At 44.4% G+C, this 20,127-nt stretch overlaps 1 protein-coding gene and 1 pseudogene across 2 annotated transcripts; both read left to right on the top strand.

Annotated features, from left to right (window-relative positions):
- The first annotated feature begins 1,239 nt into the window (after positions 1-1,239).
- On the top strand, positions 1,240-9,849 carry LOC146209536 (uncharacterized). The gene is made up of 5 exons (XM_084580412.1): positions 1,240-1,246; positions 1,588-1,690; positions 6,800-6,986; positions 8,465-8,551; positions 9,763-9,849. The coding sequence occupies exons 1-5, from the start codon at positions 1,240-1,242 to the stop codon at positions 9,847-9,849; spliced, it is 471 nt and encodes a 156-aa protein (XP_084436538.1).
- Positions 9,850-13,677: 3,828 nt separating this feature from the next.
- LOC146209535 (uncharacterized) lies at positions 13,678-15,725 on the top strand (annotated as a pseudogene). The gene is made up of 2 exons (XR_014703451.1): positions 13,678-14,313; positions 15,645-15,725. The product of XR_014703451.1 is annotated as an uncharacterized LOC146209535 (transcript).
- Positions 15,726-20,127: the final 4,402 nt, after the last annotated feature.

The following is a 20,127-nucleotide window of genomic DNA, read 5'->3' as shown; positions in this document are numbered from 1 at the left end:
AACTAGATGACAACTACACTAGCCTTCTATAGCCGCTGCCTTAAGATCTGCTACTGGGACCCGTAACTAAAAAAAATCAGGTCTAATCTGTGGTTCACCTATATTATTCCACTGCAGGAATGCATATTAGTGTTTGAACAGGCAATCGATCGGCAGTAATACTCGCGGAATGTTCCGCTGATGACAACGCCATTTTTGTGAGGTTATATCAAGTTAGATACCCAGAAAGAAAATGTTGAAGCACAAGTGCCGGGTTAGAGGATTATATAATTTTCACCAGCCAGTGGACACGCGCTCACTGGCCACGGAATATCAGGTTTTTTCCAAATGTGATGGTAGTTGTGTCTGAATCTTTAGTAGCGGGAAAGATAGCTGGAAAAGATAGAAAGCTACAGTGTATAGTAAGTATACAAAAAAAGCGACCCAGCCGTTCATGTACTCAAGCGCACCCACGGGCACACAAGACACACGGCCTAGTGACAACCGACGAACTGCTCTCCATCAATTGGCAAGCCTCGTTTACATGCCGCAGCACTTCTGCTGAAGTATGAACAACCACTGCACATTATACTTTGTTTTCGGCCGTTCCCAACGTCACCTTGCATTTTACGGACATGGTTAAAGAGAAAAATTTGTTCTGTTGGAGCGTAGCGCCCTCGGTGATCGACATGCAGAGTCGAGGGCAGGCCAAGGCGATGTGGACAAATGCCATCTTGAGCGGCGGCGGCATTCCTTGGTGCTAGGGTGACCCAGGCTAGAAAGTGTCTAAGACTAATAATCATCTGCCATTGCAATATTTCTATTGAAGGTAGTAAGAAAAACCTGTTCGAAGTTTGTAGTGTTTCGGTTTACGCTATCTTTGACTAATACCTACAGCGACGAGACACGAGAATTTTCGAAACTTGTCTGACAGTCTGCAGCGCAACTAGGAAGGTGCTGTAGCCTTGGTGAACAGAACTGTAACGGCCTGACGGGCAATGGGAGTTGAACGAGCAGCCTCCAACATGATCCCTGTATTGAGTACATTTAAAAACACCTCGCATTTGGCCTGGAATGGATCTGAAATGGGTAAATAAGAGAACATTTTCTGCTATTTCTTGATACCGCAAATCACAATGAAGGTGCTGGGGTTGATCGTGCACAGTGAGCTTCAGAAAAAAGTCCTACTGAGATTTTCAAGAAAGGTGTGACTGAAGCTTGAGAAGTAGGCTATGGAAACCGTCAGTTTTCGTCCTCAAGATGACAGGTGCGTCGCACAAGTTTCTATTAGAGTTAAAAATGCGATAATATTTCAAAGTCAAACTGGGAATCAAGCAAAGAAAAAGACTTACTGCCCCTCCAGTCGTCAAGTGCAGATGTAACCAAGAAAAGGTTACATACATATCATGCTCTGTGCAGGTGCGAGCAGTCTTCTGGCGTATTCCTCGAAAAGTACCTGTATTCCACACGACGGCCTCTAGCTCTCTTTTCATCAGGCTCTATTGCACAGGTGAAGGAGCTCAGAGCCATAAGTGCCATAAGTGCCGCCAGGTAAAACAAAGAGCAGACCCAGTTACACATCTTGATTTCATATAATCTTCATTTCAGTGCTGGCCGTGAAGAATGGGTCTGCTTTTGTCACCGAAGTGGAGCGCTCCCTCTTCGGATACAGCACGCCCCAGACACACAACTGGTTCCTCTGCTTCGAGATGAAGCTAATTTAAAAAACGCTGTGTCGATGGGGGCCATTATCACTACAGTTCAGATATTCGCATTTCGTACAATATCGGCGTTAGATTCAGCCCCAGTCTCAGCTTACATTTCCTCTGGTTTATATTTCAATTTATTGTATGTATTCCTTTTTCTAGAATGAACGAGGAAACTGCGACAAAACTCGGTTAGGCTTGATGAGGTCACAGTTCCCTAAAACAATCAGCAGCAGTGAGCAACGCAAAAAACATAATTGAACAGACTATAGAAAACGGCACATTTACACTATATGACTATATAGTGTAAATGACTAATAGTGTAACACTATATATTTACACTAATTTCTCTGCTATATGACAGCAGAGAAATTAGATGCACAAACATGGAGCACACTATGCACTCAAAGGAAACAACAAAAATGGCACAAAACACTAAAGCAAGTCGTACATTCGACATGGGATGATAAAAATTTTCATTAGCTAAAGAGAAATCAAAACAGCTAAATATTTAGACCAGTTTGTAATTGCTTTTTTAATCTCTTTTAAATTTTCTCTTTCAGATGAATGAGTGCTCAACAAGCGTTGACGGCGTGACTCACTTCTCAAGCTGAACCAACGTTCCGACTAGGAGACTTCTCCAACTTTCGAGCTGAGGCACCATCTCAACCCTAGTTCAGAGGTCTTTCATGCCCTATAGCCATCTTCTTTCTCTCATCTACCCTAGGTTCTTTTACAAAGATGAAACATGAAGTTTCTGGATAGGTTATTGAGAGCAGCCTGGAATCTGGTAATTAAACGCTTGTTTTTAGTAATTTGTCTTTGTTTTAAGGACCATGTTTCTGTGTTGCCAGAGGACGTATTGGTTTCACCGCGCTAACACATTGAACGGCAGAAAAGACAAACACCAGGGAGCGCGAACTAACAACTGGTTTTAATGGATGAAACGGAAGTCATTTTATACACAAAACGTGGTCGTCATCAAACAAACATAAGCAACGAGGAAACACGAGGAAACAATCATCGCAGGTAACAAAGGCATACAGCTAGACACACTCATCGCGATAATCTAAGCAAATCAACTTCTTTCGCAGACAACCACAGTTATACGTGTCTGATACACATATCGGCCACGACGGATTTTATTTGAAGCGCTTCTGTGATCTCTCTTTCTGTTTTATTATCAGAATGCGAAATAACAGCGGTTTTTTCAAATTGAGTCAAATTCAATCATCCGCAAGGGGTTACCATCTTTATGGGTAAAGACCCATAAAGATGGTAACCCCTTGCGGATGATTGTGGAAGACAAAGAAACCTGGCAAAGGAGCGTGACACGATACCTGCAACAGCATCTCTGTACTTTGGAAGTAGATGACCCGTACAGAATAAAGGGATCTGAAAAAGTCGTGGACTTTCTAAAAGAAGGCCGCAACGTTAGTTGCCTCTCCATCGATGTTCAGGACATGTACTACAACATCCCAAAACCTGATGCCGTGACCGCCGTCGAGGAGGCTGTGGAGTACTTTGGACCCACAAAATTCCAGAATCAATGCGGTACTAGCGTTCGTGCTTTTTTAGACTTGCTTCAGTTGTACTTGGGATCTCTGTTTGTCGAATTCGAAGGGAACCTTTTCGAGCAGCGCACTGGGATCTGCATCGGCTCCTGCTTGGCGCCGATTTTGTCTGACCTGTACATGGCAAAAGGAAATAGGGCATTGAAGCACCAGCTCGAATCCCTCGGAGTGCTTGCATGTTTTCGTTATGTTGATGATTTTTTGGTGTGTTCTCCTGGTGATGCAAGCAGTACTGTAAACCCCAACTTGGTTATTAATTTGTTTGAAACGGCGTTCAAGGGACTAAAATTCTCCTTTGAACTGCCGGAACAATCGGTGATTAGGTTTCTGGACCTCGAAATTCACAAGGGCCTAGAGCACACGTGTTGGCTTTACAAGACAAAAGGAGAAAAGGCGATTTTAAGGTATGATTCCGGACACTCAAAATTAATCAAACGGTCCATCGCTAATACATGTATAATTCAGAGCATCAGGAAGTCATGCGTGCATAAGGTAGAGCAAGGAGTTATCCAACAGGTTGCCAGGTTAAAAGATAGCGGGTACCCTGATATTCTCCTGGCCTCGATTTCAGAAAAAATCCTAAAAACATTGACCGCAAAAAATAAGGAAAAAAATGACCCTGAAGGTTCCAAGAAGATCACGCGTCCGATTGTCATCCCGTATGTACACGGAGTATCGCACGGTCTAAAAAAGATTGCAGGCAGGCACGAAGTTACTGGGGTGTTCACGGCACCCAAAAAGCTATCGGGGTTGTGCGCAAAAATAAACAGACTCGATGAAACACCCAAACTACGTTGCACCACCAACCATGAGAGGAAACACGTCGAATGCGATACAGGCGTGGTTTATTCCATCCCCCTCTCATGCGGATTGAAGTATGTCGGCCAAACGGGTCGGTGCATAAACAAAAGGCTAAATGAGCATGCTAACAATTGCAAATCAATCGTGCATCCAGGGAAGCTGGCTACGCATTGCCAGCACTGCAAATGTAAGCCTCAATTTGAAAAAACCGCTGTTATTTCGCATTCTGTTAATAAAACCGAAAGAGAGATCACAGAAGCATTTGAAATAAAATCCGTCGGGGCCGATATGTGTATCAGCAACGTATCACTGTCGTTGTCTGCGAAAGAAGTTGATTTGCTTAGATTATCGCGATGAGTGTGTCTAGCTGTATGACTTTGTTATCTGCGATAATTGTTTCCTCATGTTTCCTCGTTGCTTATGTTTGTTTGTTGACGACCACGTTTTGTGTATAAAATGACTTCCGTTTCATCCATTAAAACCAGTTGTTAGTTCGCGCTCCGTGGTGTTTGTCTTTTCTGTCGTTCAATGTGTTAGCGCGGTGAAACCAATATGAATAACCAACTAGGCCCAATTCTCGCCATTTTAGCAGAGGACGTATTTGCTATGATGCCGATTAAGAGTGAATGGAAGCAGCCTATTGCTATTATAAGGTGTGACAAGCAGCATATGTAGACTCGGTTTACTTTAAGCAGATTATGCCTTTGGCATACAGTGACATTGGTAAGTCTGCCGGTCTGTCTTGACAACCCTAATAGCTCGGAGTGCCTTTTTGCCGAATCAATAGCTTGTTATAACAACTTGAAGTTGTGATGCCCCACGCAGTGCACAATATGATAACTTACAAATATAGAGTGCATTACGTAAATATTTAAAAACACAAACCGGTAAAGAGGTCACTGATCCTGCAGAGAGAGCCAACGGTTTTGCTTTGATCCACGACAAGTTTTCAAATATGTGTTTACCGGAAAGGGTTGTCACTGAAGCAGATACCAACAAATCTCTGAGGCTTTACCTTGCGTATATGTTTTTAGCATACCTTATAGAAAGGGCGTAATGGATTGGGACAATAACATGTTTAAAAATAATAAAGATGTATTGATAAAGTTTCAGCTAAATTTTTTCGCCAGCATTCAAGTATGCAATTCTATTGAATTATCATTTGCAGAAGTGGCAAACCTTGGGTAACGCTCAAACTATTGGACACACAATTATTGCATTTAACAAACTGCAGTTTGTTGCTAAATGAGCATTCACCAGATTAAGGAGAGTTCCTTGTATTTCATACCCCTCATGTTTTCTCGAGACGATTTCATGCAGCACGAATCAAAAGGTTTGGAAGTCCAAATATAGACCAAATGTGTATCCTTGGGAGCCGGTATTGTCAATAATTTTCTATTTAACACAGAGTAAACATGCTTGGTCACTTTATCTTTTATAAAAATATACTGGGACGAGTCACTACCAATATAAACTTTCCAATATGCTAACGATGGCTCTTTCGAATGATTCGAGAACACAAGTAATGCGGAGATAGGTCGATACTTTGTGACTTCATTTCTCTTTCTTCCTGAAAGAAAGCAGTAGTGAATGGCAGATTTATAATACAAGCTAGAAGGTTGAATACTGATACCGATACTTACTTCAAAAGCATAGTTTTGATTTAGTAATGGCCCACCGAAGCATAGTTTTTTTTATTTTGTACAAATATAAAGAGCTACTTCTTGTGGTGTCACCTGTGTAGCAACGTAATAGATTTACGTAAAGAGTAATGGGGTCACGAATCGAGGCATTTAAGATAGATTGATCTGATGCGGGTTTACTAACGTCAATAAAAAAGTGATTTATAAGCGCTGCACAAGTTGGCCATCAAATAAACGTTTTCTTCAATACGGCTACAGACATCCGGCACACACTTTGGTTGAGTTCGTGGGTTGGAAAAAGGGATGAAGGCGACCAAAATGGACACGTGGTGTCATCGAGTAGCTGAAAAATTAGTTTTTATTTCCGTTTTGTCGTTTCTTTTGCACTTATGCAGCGAGGCACTTTATCAGAGGCACACTTTGGGTTTGCTTACACAGCCTTATGAGCAAACATGGCGTCTTGCTCTCTCCCGGGTGTGAAACGGAAAGCGCGTAAGTTGAAATAGTCGCTGGATGTTGACCAAAAGTTCTGGATGTGACAGCAAAGGGTCTTAGTGGTGGTGCAGCCTGATCCAAGTTTGATTCGTGCAGCCAGTCTTCGCTAAATTAGCAGGTACTTCGAAGGGTGCTCACAGGTGAGCCTCGTTATTTTAAGTGCATCTTTTGAACGCTATTGTTTTTGCATGTCGTTCTTCAGAGTTTCAACAACCTAAAAAGAGAGACTTATTGGGCGCCACATTGGGTGAATTTGAGAACTGCTTTGAATGATGCCATAATCAAATTGGGACATAGTTGTAACTTTTTCGTTGTTATAGCTGACATTTCAAGCAGCAGTGTTGACATTCTAAATTGTTTTATTATTGGTCCGCATTCACATTGCATATCATGTTTTGTTTTTACTACTCTTCTTTGGAAAAAGATTTATAAAATATTTCTCCAAACTGTTTAGCTTTTATACTTAATTTTCGGATTGCAATATAAAGTAGCTATTGTGCTAAACTTTATATATCGTAAAAGCTCTCTGTCAGATTTTTAATACTGTTTTCTTAAGCCTTGAGACATTGCTTAACATGCTTTATGTGCGATGTTTTTGCCAGGCGGGAAGCATGGCGTTGCTGTCTCTGCTGTACAGCCCGTGGTCGCTTCGGGTGTCATCGCCGGAGCCATGGCCGCTGTGGCTCGCCCAGTGCGAGTCGTTACAGAGCAGCCTGCACTGCGCCCAGATGCTGCTCTCGGCAGCGCTCTCGGACAACACCTACTTCCTGCTGCACGCCACCTTCTACGTGAGTGGCGGTGCAATTATTGCGAAAGACATACTAGTGCCCTCAAAATAAAACAGAGTACGGACCTGTGCAAAATGTTCTCTCTTCATCCGGGCTGTTAATGAGGCAAACGTCCGGATGTCCCACAAGCATCGAAACTATACACATCTGCGTCCGCTTCAAGGGCGCACCGCGAAACAAAATTTTCTTTGTTCGTGTGCTCCATTTTATTTTGGGGGCAGTAGTATGTTCTTCCCACCGCATGAATAATTTGCGGCTACATCCTGTTCCGGATTCTCTTTCCCGCTCAGGGTCAGCAAAAATTATGGGGACTCTTAAGCTCTGCCTCTAAGGTTATGACGAGATAGCTGGGCTACCAGCCTACATAAAAAGCCCGCTTTAACCAACACGTATGAACGTGTCCGCGTGGCCTATAAGGGTAAGTGAATTCGATGGTCCTGGCAGGCTTATTGTGACATCAGCCTTTCATATGAAAGGAGAGGCCTGAGTTAGCAGCTCTTGGAAGAAGGCAGCAGAGCAGGTAACACCAACACAGAGCACGAGAGGCCCACACACGCACACAAGGACTGCGCGCTGCCTGTTTCCCTCTCCCCGCTCGTTTTGGGATAACCGGTACCGCGCGAGGGGGCTATAAAGGAAGGCGCGCGCCGCCGTCTCGCCCTCTTCATTCCTGCGCTTCGCCCTGGCTCTTTGCTCCTGGACGCGCGGGCTGTTCGCTGCCTGCCCTCCCGGACGAAGACCAGACACAGCCTTGGACGACCCCCTGTGAGATTAAAGATGTTTGTTATACGGCCCACTGTGTATTTGTCGTGCGCATCCCTCGGGCAGAGGAATCGCCCACAAGATATAAGGGGATGCTTCTTGCTCATCGACTACATCTCAAACATGTTGAGTGCAGCACCGATTAGTGAACGTGACATGGGCCATGCGATCAAAACAATACATAGCCTATACCGGTGTCAGTGTGAAGGTTTTCTGGTAACACAAATCACGAAGGAAGAAATGCTTTCACATTAATGAATGTAGAATTGGGCTACGCATTATGCAAACTGGAGAGGTCTATAACGAAGTCGTGTTCAACTCCTCAAGCCCTCAGGCTTGTATTACATCTTTCTTTTCAGTGTGTGTTTTAGCTCTCACTCTTCTCGTAACTCTCTCACCAGCTTAGCTTCAAACGTGTGACACTGCATGGATAGCAAATATTGTCCACAACAAAAGATTTCGCCTAGATTCCGGGAGGATGTGAGGATTTAATACGAAAAATGAATCATCATTCTCCAAACGTAGACCTAAACATTTCGTCAAATATTTCATTGACTTGATACAAAGTGCCATTCTTCTGAAAATTAGGATTCTTTTCACAATGTGCTTTGTTGTATTGCTTGCCATAGAAGCATTTCGAAATATTAAACTTATTTCGGATAAATAATCTTCTCTAATGCGTTTTATAATTAAAACATTTTTTTCACGTCTTCTAGTTCCTGCTGTTCCAGGCCACAGCCACGATCCTAATCCTCGGAAGCGGAATCTACATGCTTGGAAACAACGCGAATAAGCTCGCGGGTGTGAGTATTAAGGTTCCACACCCCTGAAGATTCGCTTGACGCGGTTTCCTAAATACAAGCGAGATGGGCGTTGTCCCTCTGCTTTGAAGAAAATATAATATGCACTCTGATCATTTAGCACGATGTAAATGTAAAGTATGTAAGGATCTAACAGGAATTTCTTCTGCATTTTTCTCTATGGTTTATTTATTTTAATGAATTTTGTCTCTCTCTCTCTCCGTTTTTTTTTCTTCTAGTTCGTACAATCTCTACAATCAACTATATCGATTTCATATTAGGGTATTTTGGTGACATTTAATGCTTTAAGTATTGATTGGTGCCATTGCTTTAAGAGAAAGACTTAAGGCATATTAACTAGGAATCCAAGGAATCGGAAACGATTAATATTATATTATTATTATTATTATTATTATTATCATCATCATCATCATCACGTCGGTTCTTAGAGACGAGGTTATTTGTTACTCAGGTTAAGACTTTGAATGCTGATCCGGGGAATGCATTTAAGTTATCATAAACTTTCAATCACTAAATCTATTTTTTTAGAGCAAATGAGAACATATGTACCGAAAATGAAAATTCACCTTTTACTACATAACAATAATTAAGAACTGTGATCACAGTGCCTTTCACAAACCAATTTTGCAAAGTGCAAATTTCATGCCCATGAAAGCCTGTTATCATCTGAACAACGTTCACACGGTATTGCAATATCTGCCATTGGATTCGATTTATTTAAAAAGAATGCATGTGTTGTTCTTAGTGCTTCAATACAGGAAGTTGAATGGACGATGTGCCTAATGTTTGGAACATTATTTCCACTGATTTCTTGGGATTCCTTTGTATTACAGAGAAAAGTCTGGCTTCCCGCTAGTTGATTGAATTCATCAAATCGCTGTCAGAGAAAGAAAGCTACCACGATAGCGAAACGTTTGTAAATTCGAAAAGCAAAATGTACGGAACGCAATTGTTCGATGTCAGGGCAGGTTAAAGAACCCCAGGTGGTCGAAATTACTTCATAGGCCTTTACTACGGCTCCTCTTTCTCTCTATCTACTCCCCTTCCTTCGTTTTCTTACGGCGCGGGTCATATGTTCCCTGAAAATATGTGACTTATACTGTGCTTTTTCGCGCTTGCATTTTTTGCGCCAGAGATATAATCTTCAAACACATAAATTGTGGAAACCTGTAAGGCGCTTTCTACCTTCGCAGACGGTGGCTGCACTCACGGGCGGCGTACACGCGGCCCACCTGTGCTTCACCCTCAACGACCACTACTTCAAGTCTAGGGGATACTGAAGGCCCGCCGGGAAGATTACCTAGCTCATTCACATCAGGACACACGAAAACTAAAAGCAGTGTCGTAGTTGGCAGGAAATCATAAACTGTGCTACTTGTGCTCGATATTTTAAAATTTGCATTCTTATGTCGGCGTTTCACCTTTTACTAAAGCAAGGCGCCCGTGTGCTGTGCGATGGCAGTGCATGTTAAAAAACCCCAGGCGATCGAAATTTCTGGAGGCCTCCACTACGGCGTCTCTCACAGCCTAAGTCGCTTTGGGACGTTAAACACCACAAACCAAACCAATATGTGACTGCGGTATGAATCTAAAGTATTTAAATAGGATAAGTATATTTAGGCATGTAAAAAGGACATACATTTGCATTTTTGCAGTCATTCACTGAAAACTCCGACAAGGTGGTCAATAGTGCCACGTAATGGTTTACGCAGATGTGGGCGTCATATTCCATCCTCGTTTCTGTACGGCTGCATAAACATTTTGTACATGCCACCTTGAAAAGAGAGCATAGGAGCAAGAACAAATGTACTCTAACACCAAATAAATTAAAGTGAATGCTCTAATTATAAACTCTTGATAGCCAATTGATCAACGACGACATTAGCGCAGGACATAAAATGCGGCTCATTTACGACAGTGTAATACCAACTTAACCTAAGAATGTTGTTGCAAGCAAACAGCATTGATAACTTTTTTAGGCGTAACTTTCAGTTCCCTGCTTCAGTTATTTCACATCCTTCAAGTTTCAAAGATGATGCCAGCTATGGGCTCTCGCTTTCCCTCCACTGCTGTAATGCGCAATAGTCAGCCCACACTTCAGTCTGTTCCAATCATTGCGGGTCCACCACAGCTAACTCGAAGGACTCGATTTCTAGCGTCTAATTAAGTGAAATACAAAGTTTAGGAAATTCGTTTTCCGCTGTAAGTGGCTGACTCTGGGGGACGCATTTCGGGAACAATAGCGACAGCCTGATCAATGCCCCCAAGCGCTTCTGAAGAACAACTCAAAAACAGACAACCACAGTAGAAAAGAGGGACACACAGCGTCGTGCTCATTGATCTCCATGTGGTTAGCCATAAACACCACTACAAGAGCTTCGCACAATCCAACAGAAAGGGCGGAGTCAAATTTTCATTTTATGACTTCAAACATTCTGCATAAGATGCACTTATTATGAAACAAGGCGGAAACACAGCAATATAGGACACATGTTGACTTAGGTGACATACACACAGGGTCGCAGCAGATAAGCATCTCTGCACTTGCGCACTCAATGGAGGCGGAATGCAAGGCACCCGTGTGCTGTGCGATGTCAGTGCACGTTAAAGAACCCCAGGTGGTCGAAATGTCCGGAGTCCTCCGCTACGGCGTGTGCTTCTAAAGCCTTGATGTGAGTTTGACTTAGGTTGCAGCTTTCCTCAACTTTGGCACACGCGCCTGCCAACCCTCCGCGGGTGAGTCGGTGTCGGACGTTGCTTTGAGTTTTTGTGCGGATCGGTTGGGAGGCATCACTTCTAAAAGCATACAAGACGGCCCTAGGTCTTCCTATGTCCACAGCTACCCATAAGCTCATGGTTCTCGGAATCTCCAATACCGTGAGCGAATTGATCGAGGCAACCCTCACCGCCTAGAATGAGCGGCTCTCACTCACGCACGCTGGCCGAGCGGTAAAGCTCATGGTTCTTGGAATCTCCAATACCGTGAGCGAATTGATCGAGGCAACCCTCACCGCCTAGTATAAGCGGCTCTCACTCACGCACGCTGGCCGAGCGGTACTGCACCAAGTTTGGATCACCCCGTCGAGATCGGCCCCAAGTTACGCTGAACTTACACCGGAATATCGCCTAAGTTTCCGCATTCCACCCATTCCCAAACAGATGCATCCGGAACACCACGCCGAAAGACGGGCCGACCGGGCTCGTCAATTCGAGAAACGCTTCAGCGGACGTCCGGACGTCCCGTATACGGACGCCTCTTACCATCCATCGAGGCCAGCGATGGTGGCGGTACCTCTCGTCCCTCACCGCAGCTGGTACACAGTCTGCAGCATTCGCAATGCAGAAGCAGTCACCGCAGCTGAGGAGGTTGTCATTGCGCTAGCGCTAGCCGACCCTAATACCAAAGTCGTCATCAATGACTCTCAACAGGCTATTCGCAATTGCGATGCTGGCCGTATCTCTTGCCAGGCGTTACACATTTCAAGTTCTACAGCACCCTCTTCCACATCTTGCTTACTTCTTTGGGCTCCAGCACACGAGTCGCTCAGCGGAAACACCCAGGCACACACTCTCGCTCGAGATCTCAGCTGCCGAGCCGAGAGCATGATCAGCCACCCTGCTTCCGCCGACACTAATATTTCACGCGCTTCTCTACTCACCACTTACACGGACATGCTCCAGCACTACCGACTCCAAAGGTGCACATATCCTCCCGCACACCGAGATCTAACAAGACGCGAGGCCGTCCAATGGCGCACATTACAAACTGTCAGTTTCCCACACCCCCTCTTATACAGCAGGTTCTTTCCGGATCAGATAGCCCCCATGTGTAAACACTGCTCAACTCCGGCCACACTCATACACCTGGTGTGGACTTGTACACATTACAACACAGACAACACAAACACCCCAGAGACGTGGGAGTCTCTCCTGTGTACTTCCGAGCCGGCAGACCAACGCTGGCTTATCCAGCGCGCGGTGGAGGCCGCGGCATTCCTAAGGATCCCCGCCGACCTCCTCTAAGTCAGCGCAACCGGTCCTTTGACTGGTCCCCTGTTTTTGGGCGCAATAAAAGAGTTCACCACGACCACCACCGCTACGGCGTCTCTCTTAGCCTGAGTCGCTTTGGGGCGTTAAACCCCACAACCCACCCAACTCAATTTTATTAAGGGGAAAGTCGTTATAGGCTCACACTCGCGGCGTCTGGCGTCTTGTCCCATTATAGCTCTGAATCAAATGACATCAACCTTTCCCTTTTTTTCTTGTTGTTTATCATTAGGAATATAGTTTATATTAATAAATGAATACCTTCCCTACCGGGAATCGAACCTCCATCTCTTTGATCCAGAGCTGCGCGCTTTAAGTAACAGCGCCACGCGCGGGATCCTGAAATGCCCATCATAATTCTCCATGTGTACTTTGAGGATGTCAGCAGCAATGCCCCGCTGCGGTGGCGCAGTGGTTACGGCGCTCGACTACTGTGTCCAAGGAAGCGGGATCGAATCCCGGCCTCGGCGGCTGCGTTTCGATGGAGGCGAAACGGAGTGGAGTCCGTGTGCTGTGCGATATCAGTGCACGTTAAAGAACCCCAGGTGGTCGAAATTTGCGGAGTCCTCCACTACGGCGTCCCTCATAGCCTGAGTCGCTTTGGGACGTTAAACCCCACAAACCAACCAACCAGTAGCAATGGCTGAAGCTGCAATAAGTGATTATGACAATGATGACATTAGCAACGATAATGACGGCTCATTTAGTCGATAGTGATATTGAGAGTAAACGTAATGCACCGTGTGCCCCAGCAAGGCTAGACGTTCGCATTTTTGCACTGTAGATTCCACAGTGCTCTTGCAATTGTTGACTGACCCAGGTGAGAGGAGGCCGAAGTTAGGGGGAAGAGGAAAAGATAGGTGTGGTGTATCTTTATCGCATCGTCATGACACTGCATTTCCTGCGCCATCACTTATCAGCCACGCAAGTAACAGTGGGCGCATCACTTGTCTTTCATGCTTTAAAAGCATCTGTGCAACAATGAAGATTATTCACTTCCACCCTGGCATGTCAATGAGAGACAACAGCTGGCGACGAGGCGGCGACGGCGACGGCTGGCGATGGCTGTCGGCAGGTTCGGCGAGTACCGTCTTGAGCACGAACGCGTCATAGGACGAATACGGCGAACACCTGGAAATGTTTTGCGATGCGAACCAGATAACGAAGCAAGAGCAGAAAAGGGCAGTCCTGCTCAGTTGTTGCGGCGAAGAAGCGCACGGGCTCATCGTAACTTTGGTGAAGCTAGCAAGACCGACAACAGCAACTTACAGCGAACATAAGACAGCGGTTCACAAGCACCTGCATCCAAGGCCTTCAGAGCTGTACGCAAGTTTTTGTTCTACAGAAGAATCCAGGCTGCCGAGAAATCAGCTGCGGACTACGTCACGGAGCTGCTGCAGCTAGCCGAAGACTTCGGGTTCAGCGAAAGGCAACTCCCACTAGACATCATGATGCGGGATCGTTTCGTATGTGGTCTCCAAAACGAAGGAGTTCATCAGCGACTACTCGCAGAAAGCGATCTCACACTTATGATTGCGTACGACTTGGCCGCGACAGCAGAAGCAACAGCCAAGCAACAGCAAGACATACGGAAGCAAAGCCGAGGCGAGACAGCGGGCAGCCAAGGGTGTGATACAAGTAACTCCGCCCGAAGCAAGACTTCACGAGAGAGAGCTGGAACTTCTACCGGTGCAACGGTAAGCACGCTCCTCATTTATGCTGTTTCAGGAAAGCGGCATGCTTCAGATGCAAAAATGTTGGTCACATAGCGAAGGCTTGTCGTTCAAAAGACTAAAATAGAGAGGTTCGGAAGACCATACGTCAAAGGGCAAATAAGAGCAAGGGCGTTTACGAAATGAGTGTATTATTTTCACTCTGCGAAGTGAATAAACAGTACCAGAATTTCATTGTTCAAGTCGTAATTGAAGGGCATGAACTCCCGATGGAGGTTGATTCCAGAGTGTCGTGCTCAATTGTAAGTGAAGACACATTTCGAGCCATCGAGGGAAACTGGCGTAAAATTCCGCTGAAAGGTTCCGGAAAGATTTCGGAACAGGCGTTGCCTGTTTTGGGGCGTGCAATAGTCTTTGTGTAATTCAACGGCCGGAAGGCAAAGCTGCCTTTGCTGGTAGTAAAGAAGCAAGGCAAGAGCCCAATGGGACGAAACTGGTCTACTCCACTAGGCATTGGCTTGCGAGAAATCGAAATGAAAGTGGAAGACGTGCCTTCAAGATTTTGTGAGGTGTTTTGCAGGGACCTTCCTGACTTAAACGGACCCCCAGTTTATATCCAGTTGAAAGGCGACACCCAGCCGGTGTTTCTCAAACGTCGGCCAGTGCCACTGGCACACAAGGATGCCGTGGCCGAAGAAATTGATCGCTTGGTGTGACAAGGCGTTTGGGAACCCGTCGAATGATCAAACTGGGCAACGCCACTGGTAGTAAGAAAACACACAGCACTTTGCGTTTTTGCGGCGACTATCGCAGCACAGTAAACACTGCTCTAAAAAATAGCAGGTACACATTGCCCACTACAATGGAAATCTTGATTGCTTTGGATTCACGCAAGTGGTTTACTAAGCTAGATCCAGCCCAGGCTTATAAACAGCTTACGCTAGACGACTAGTCGGCTGAGGTGCTCACAGTTAACACGATAAAATAACTGTTCAAGGTCAAGCGTCTACCGGTAGGAATTTCAGTGGCTCCGTGGGTGTTTCAAAGCGTCATCGGCACACCCTTAGCAGGCATTTCTGGCGTGAAAGCTTATCTTGATGACAACCTAATATCGACAAGTACTGCCGAGGAACACTCCGAGCGATTGGAGACCATGCGAGAGAATCTTCAGAAGGTAGTTAAGAGTAAATGAAAAGTGGGAAGAATTGAAACGAACAAGCATTGAATTTTTGGGTCACAAGATGGATGACAAAGGCGTACACCCCAGGAAAAGCAAGACTGATGCCATCCAGCAAGCGCCGGCGCCCAAGTGCACGAGAGCTGCAAGCCTTCTTGATCTTGCTCAATTTTTACAGCAGTTTCCTCAAGGGAAGGACTGAAGCAGTCGAGCCACTGTACAAGCTCCTCGATCGTGACCATGAATGGGAGTGAACAGGTGAGTACCAATGTGCCTCTGACAACCTAAAACGATTGCTACGCTCAGACTCTGTACTAGCTCCGGATGATAGCAAGCGTCCTTTGGTTTTCTGTTGTGACGTATCTCCTGTTGTGGGGGGGGGGGGGGGGGGGGGGCAGTACTAGCCCATCGTGCAGATAATGGAAAAGAGCAGCCTATTGCTGTGCTTCACGAACTCTTGGCTGTAATGAGTGGAACTATGCCCAAATTGATAAAGAGGGATTGGCTGTGCTATTCGGCGGGGCACCTTACGGTGATTAATGATCACAAGCCGCTACTCGGCTTGTTTAACCCATACAAGCGAGTGCCCTAAGTTCTGTCGGCAAGAATGATTCGCTGGATTTTCAATTCAATTCAATTTATTTTCAACTCGAGGTTGAAGGCCCTCAGGCGAAAATAGCTGCTCTAGAGCAGCTTGAAGAGTGCCTGAGGGCCCATACATGGCAGCAGTTGTCCCACAGTAAATTACAGTGTAGACTCACATCAATTCAACATCCGTTCAAACAAAATCTAACAAAAATTAAAAGTACAGTACTTAACAAAACAGTAGTTATTCACGGAAAGTATAAGAAATTTGCGTTATGCCTCAATTCACAATGAAACTTATAAAGCCCTACAGAATTCTAACATGTCAGTACAGCTCTAATCACAAAGTGCGCATGGTTATTGAAGCATAAGTAGTTCATATGGTTACAAAATAATGTCGCAATGTTTTTTTATTGAAAGTCTTGAAATATATTGCCCTCTTATCATAGCCATTGAGAAGAAGTGGAAGTTGGTATTGTAAGGATTGACAGAGAAATTCGGTACGCCGGTGCGGAACAAACCACTTGTCACAGCTGCGGGTGCGGTCGACGCTTTTTTGTTTGCTTAAACTTGCGGAGCTCTTTAAAAACGTTTGAGGATCATTGTTTGCAAAACAGAAAGTATTAATTAAGCGATATTGTAGGTAATATTGTGCTTTTATTATATGATACTTGAGAAACCGTGCTTCTGTCGGATGGTAATACGATACATTACAATATTACGAAGAGCTTTTTTCTGTAAAAGAAAAATTGCGTTAATGTTGCCGATCGTTGTTGTTCCCCAAACAAGCGAACAATAGTTTAAATGTGATGTGAATAATGCGTGGTAAATGTGAACTTTTATTTTTTCAGGCAGATAATAACGACATCTTGCAAGCGTTCCCACAGCTGATGACAGTGATTTGCTCAAACAATCAATGTGGTACGAACATGTCAGGTCAGTCGAAAATGTCACTCCTAAAATGTTATGTTGGTTAACAACTTCAATAGTAGCTGTACCGTGCGTTAAAGGACGATCTATTGCAGCCTGTTTGTTTCTTGGTTTAAAAATTATGGCTTTAGATTTATTTGCGTTGATCTTAAGATCATTGGCGTTGGACCAGTTGATTATCTTAGACATCTCAGTTTCCTGTTTTGCAGCTACTTCCTGTATATCATCCAGAAACAAACATGCTGGTATCATCGGCATAAAGAACATAACAGGCATCAGAATTCGGTTGAACAATATCGTTGTACATATACATTGAAAAGCAGTGGCCCCAGTAGACTGCCTTGTGGCACACCAGAAGAAATACTCTTAAAAGATGAGGAGTGGTCCCCAATACTCACACACTGCTTTCGATCACTAAAGTACGATTAAAACAACACATGCGATGCACCGCGGATACCGTAAGCACTCAGCTTTTTCAACAAAAGCTTGTGGTTCAGAAAATCAAAGGCCTTGCTAAAATCCACAAAAATACCCAAAGTAAGCATTTTGCATTCAATGTTTTTGATAAGTTCTTTCACCGTTAACAGTGCTGTTTCAGTCGATTTTCCTCGACGGAAACCACGCTGATGCTCTCGTAGTATATTATGTTTAGTGAAGAATGTTTCTATGCGTACCAACAAGATTTTTTCTAAGCCCTTTGAAAATACTGGCAGTATAGACACCGGCCTGTAGTTCGTAAGGTCATTTTCTTTACCGCCTTTAAAGATGACCAATACTTTTGCTTCTTTCATGCGATTTGGGAAGCATCCAGTTGTGAGGACCAGGTTGAAAATATATACTAGGTGAGGCGAGGTAACGTTAATTACGAACTTGACAGGCTTGATCTGAATAACGTCGACATCAGTTGAGCTGGTATTTTTCAGATTAAGGAACGTGCTACAAATTTCCGTTTCGTTCGTTGGCTCGAGGAATACGGTTGGATTTAGTTTGTACCTAGTCGTTGACCCTGTTTCGTCGCAGGTTGGTCTCATCGTGTTTACAAAATGGGCATTGAAATCTTCGGCTAAATCGACACCCGAAATACATTTGCCATCTTTTGACATTTCAAGAGTGCTGCACTTGCGATGTTGTCTTTGAATAATTTCGTTAATGACCTTCCACACTTTCTGAGGACCATTTCTTGACGCATCAGATAGGATGTTATTATAGTAAGCAAACTTTGCTTTTCTTAACTCTGCAGTCAATTTATTTCGATACTTCTTGAAGTTTGTTAGTGCTGTCGTTTCCCTGGTACGCAAGAAGTCTTGGAACAGTTTTTGTTTCTCCTTAACCATCTTCAAATGATCGGGTGCTATCCACGGCTTTCTTATTTTATTCTTTAGTTTTGCTTTTCTATATGGAAAACATTTATTGTAATGGTCACAGAACAAGACCAGGAATTTGTTGTAAGCTTCAGAGGCATTATTCTCATTGTAAATAGGAGACCAGTCGTTGTATAGTAGGCGTGCCCGGAAAGATTCCAGATTACTTTTCGATATGCTCCTATACTTGGGTTCGTCCTCGCTCGTCTTTTTTTTTTGTGACCTAAAGCTGGAATACCCAATAAATATTGGACAGTGGTCACTTAAGTCATAGCATATGGTGCCAGCGGAGTGTACGACGGTGTCTTGATTGACAATGAAAAGGTCAAGGACTGATTCGCCTGTCTCGGTTACTCGCGTTGGTGTGTTGATGACAGAATGAAAGCCAGACGCCAACAGTTTGTTACTGAACTCAAGAGAATGACAGTCATTTCCAGCTAAGTTAATATTAAAGTCGCCTCCTAATAGCAGACGATATTCATTAAAGGAAGCATGCTCCAAAGGTTCTTCGGTGAAGGTAAAAAAATGATTTTTGTTTCCAGAAGGGAGGGCGATATACCACTGCGAATATATCTTTCCCGCTAGAAACACGCAACGCCTCCAGGTCAGTATTACTATGCGTGAAATGGTGCATCACCTCGCAGCACACATAATCTCTGATAAGCATGGCGACGCCGCCGCCACGTGCCTCAGTTCGGTTTTGGCAATAGTGTTTATAACCTGCTAATGTTAACATCAGGCTTTTTTCATGATACCATGTTTCCGTTATCACGACGACATGATTCCTGAACCGAAATTCGTCAAGAAACGTAGTAAATTGTTCTTGTTTTGATGCCAGTGAACGCGCTTTGATATGCACAGCTGACGTTACTGCCTGGGTTGGTGCCTGCAGTGTGATATTAGAAGGTGAGCAGAACTCTCGATAAAACATAATGAGAATGAAAGCAAGGAACTAACTACGCATCAGATCAGTCAATCTTTGACAAGTCATTTTCGTGCTCAATTGGCACCACGTTGCTTCCCTCGGCTTTTCGCGCAAGAACTTTTCCATTCCTGGCCCATACAAACTTCCAATCAAACTCGCGTTTCCTTTTTATTGCCAGGGAACAAAGTCGCTTCAGGGTTGGGCAGAGATGTTCATGTACAAACACACTTTCTTTATATGGGAAGCCGACTTGTTCATTCGTTATGGGTTTATTTCGAGTCTTTTCCTGAAGAGCATCTCTTTTCTCGCGGCTTTTGAATTGCACAATAATGTTGGCTTTGTCTTCCTCACGAGTTGGCACGCGATGACACACTGCTATGTCATCAGCAGTGATAGGTTCGCCTACAGCATTGCCCGTCTTTCCCACCAGTTCCGTAATATTTTCATCTTTCTGCACCAACCCTTTTATTTCGACGTTAGATCTTCTCGAGTACTGTTCTGCTTGAACCATTCTGCGCTGAAGCTGCTCAATGGCATGTTCGTTAGCCTTCACCCTTTTCCGCAAACTTTCGTTCTCTTTCTTCAGATCTTTGTTTTCTTCTTGCTTTTCTGCTAATTTATTTTTTATTTCCTCAAATTCTGCGTTGATGAACGTGATGGAATCTTTTAGACTTTTCATTTCTGCGCGAAGCTCGCGTAGTTCGCCTCTGGCATCCCTGTCAGAGTTATTAGGCATCACTACAGGATACGCTTTCTACACACAAAAACTGCGGCAGCAGCAACAGCAATATCTATACAGCTCTTCCGTTAGACAAAGTCAAATCGATACATCAACCTGCAGGGCAAAAGGTGGAAGAAAT

Source organism: Amblyomma maculatum, chromosome 1 (genome assembly GCF_055883805.1).
Source record: "Amblyomma maculatum isolate TAMU_Amacu chromosome 1, ASM5588380v1, whole genome shotgun sequence".
Lineage (NCBI taxonomy): Eukaryota > Metazoa > Arthropoda > Arachnida > Ixodida > Ixodidae > Amblyomma > Amblyomma maculatum.
This window is presented reverse-complemented; position numbering and strand designations above follow the sequence as displayed.

Excerpts from the sequence above, each read along its gene's own strand:
- LOC146209536 (XM_084580412.1), top strand. Across the intron at positions 1,691-6,799 it reads TGGTTCCTCTGCTTCGAGAT|GGCGGGAAGCATGGCGTTGC; the intron begins GAAGCTAATTTA and ends ATGTTTTTGCCA. Across the intron at positions 6,987-8,464 it reads TGCTGCACGCCACCTTCTAC|TTCCTGCTGTTCCAGGCCAC; the intron begins GTGAGTGGCGGT and ends CACGTCTTCTAG.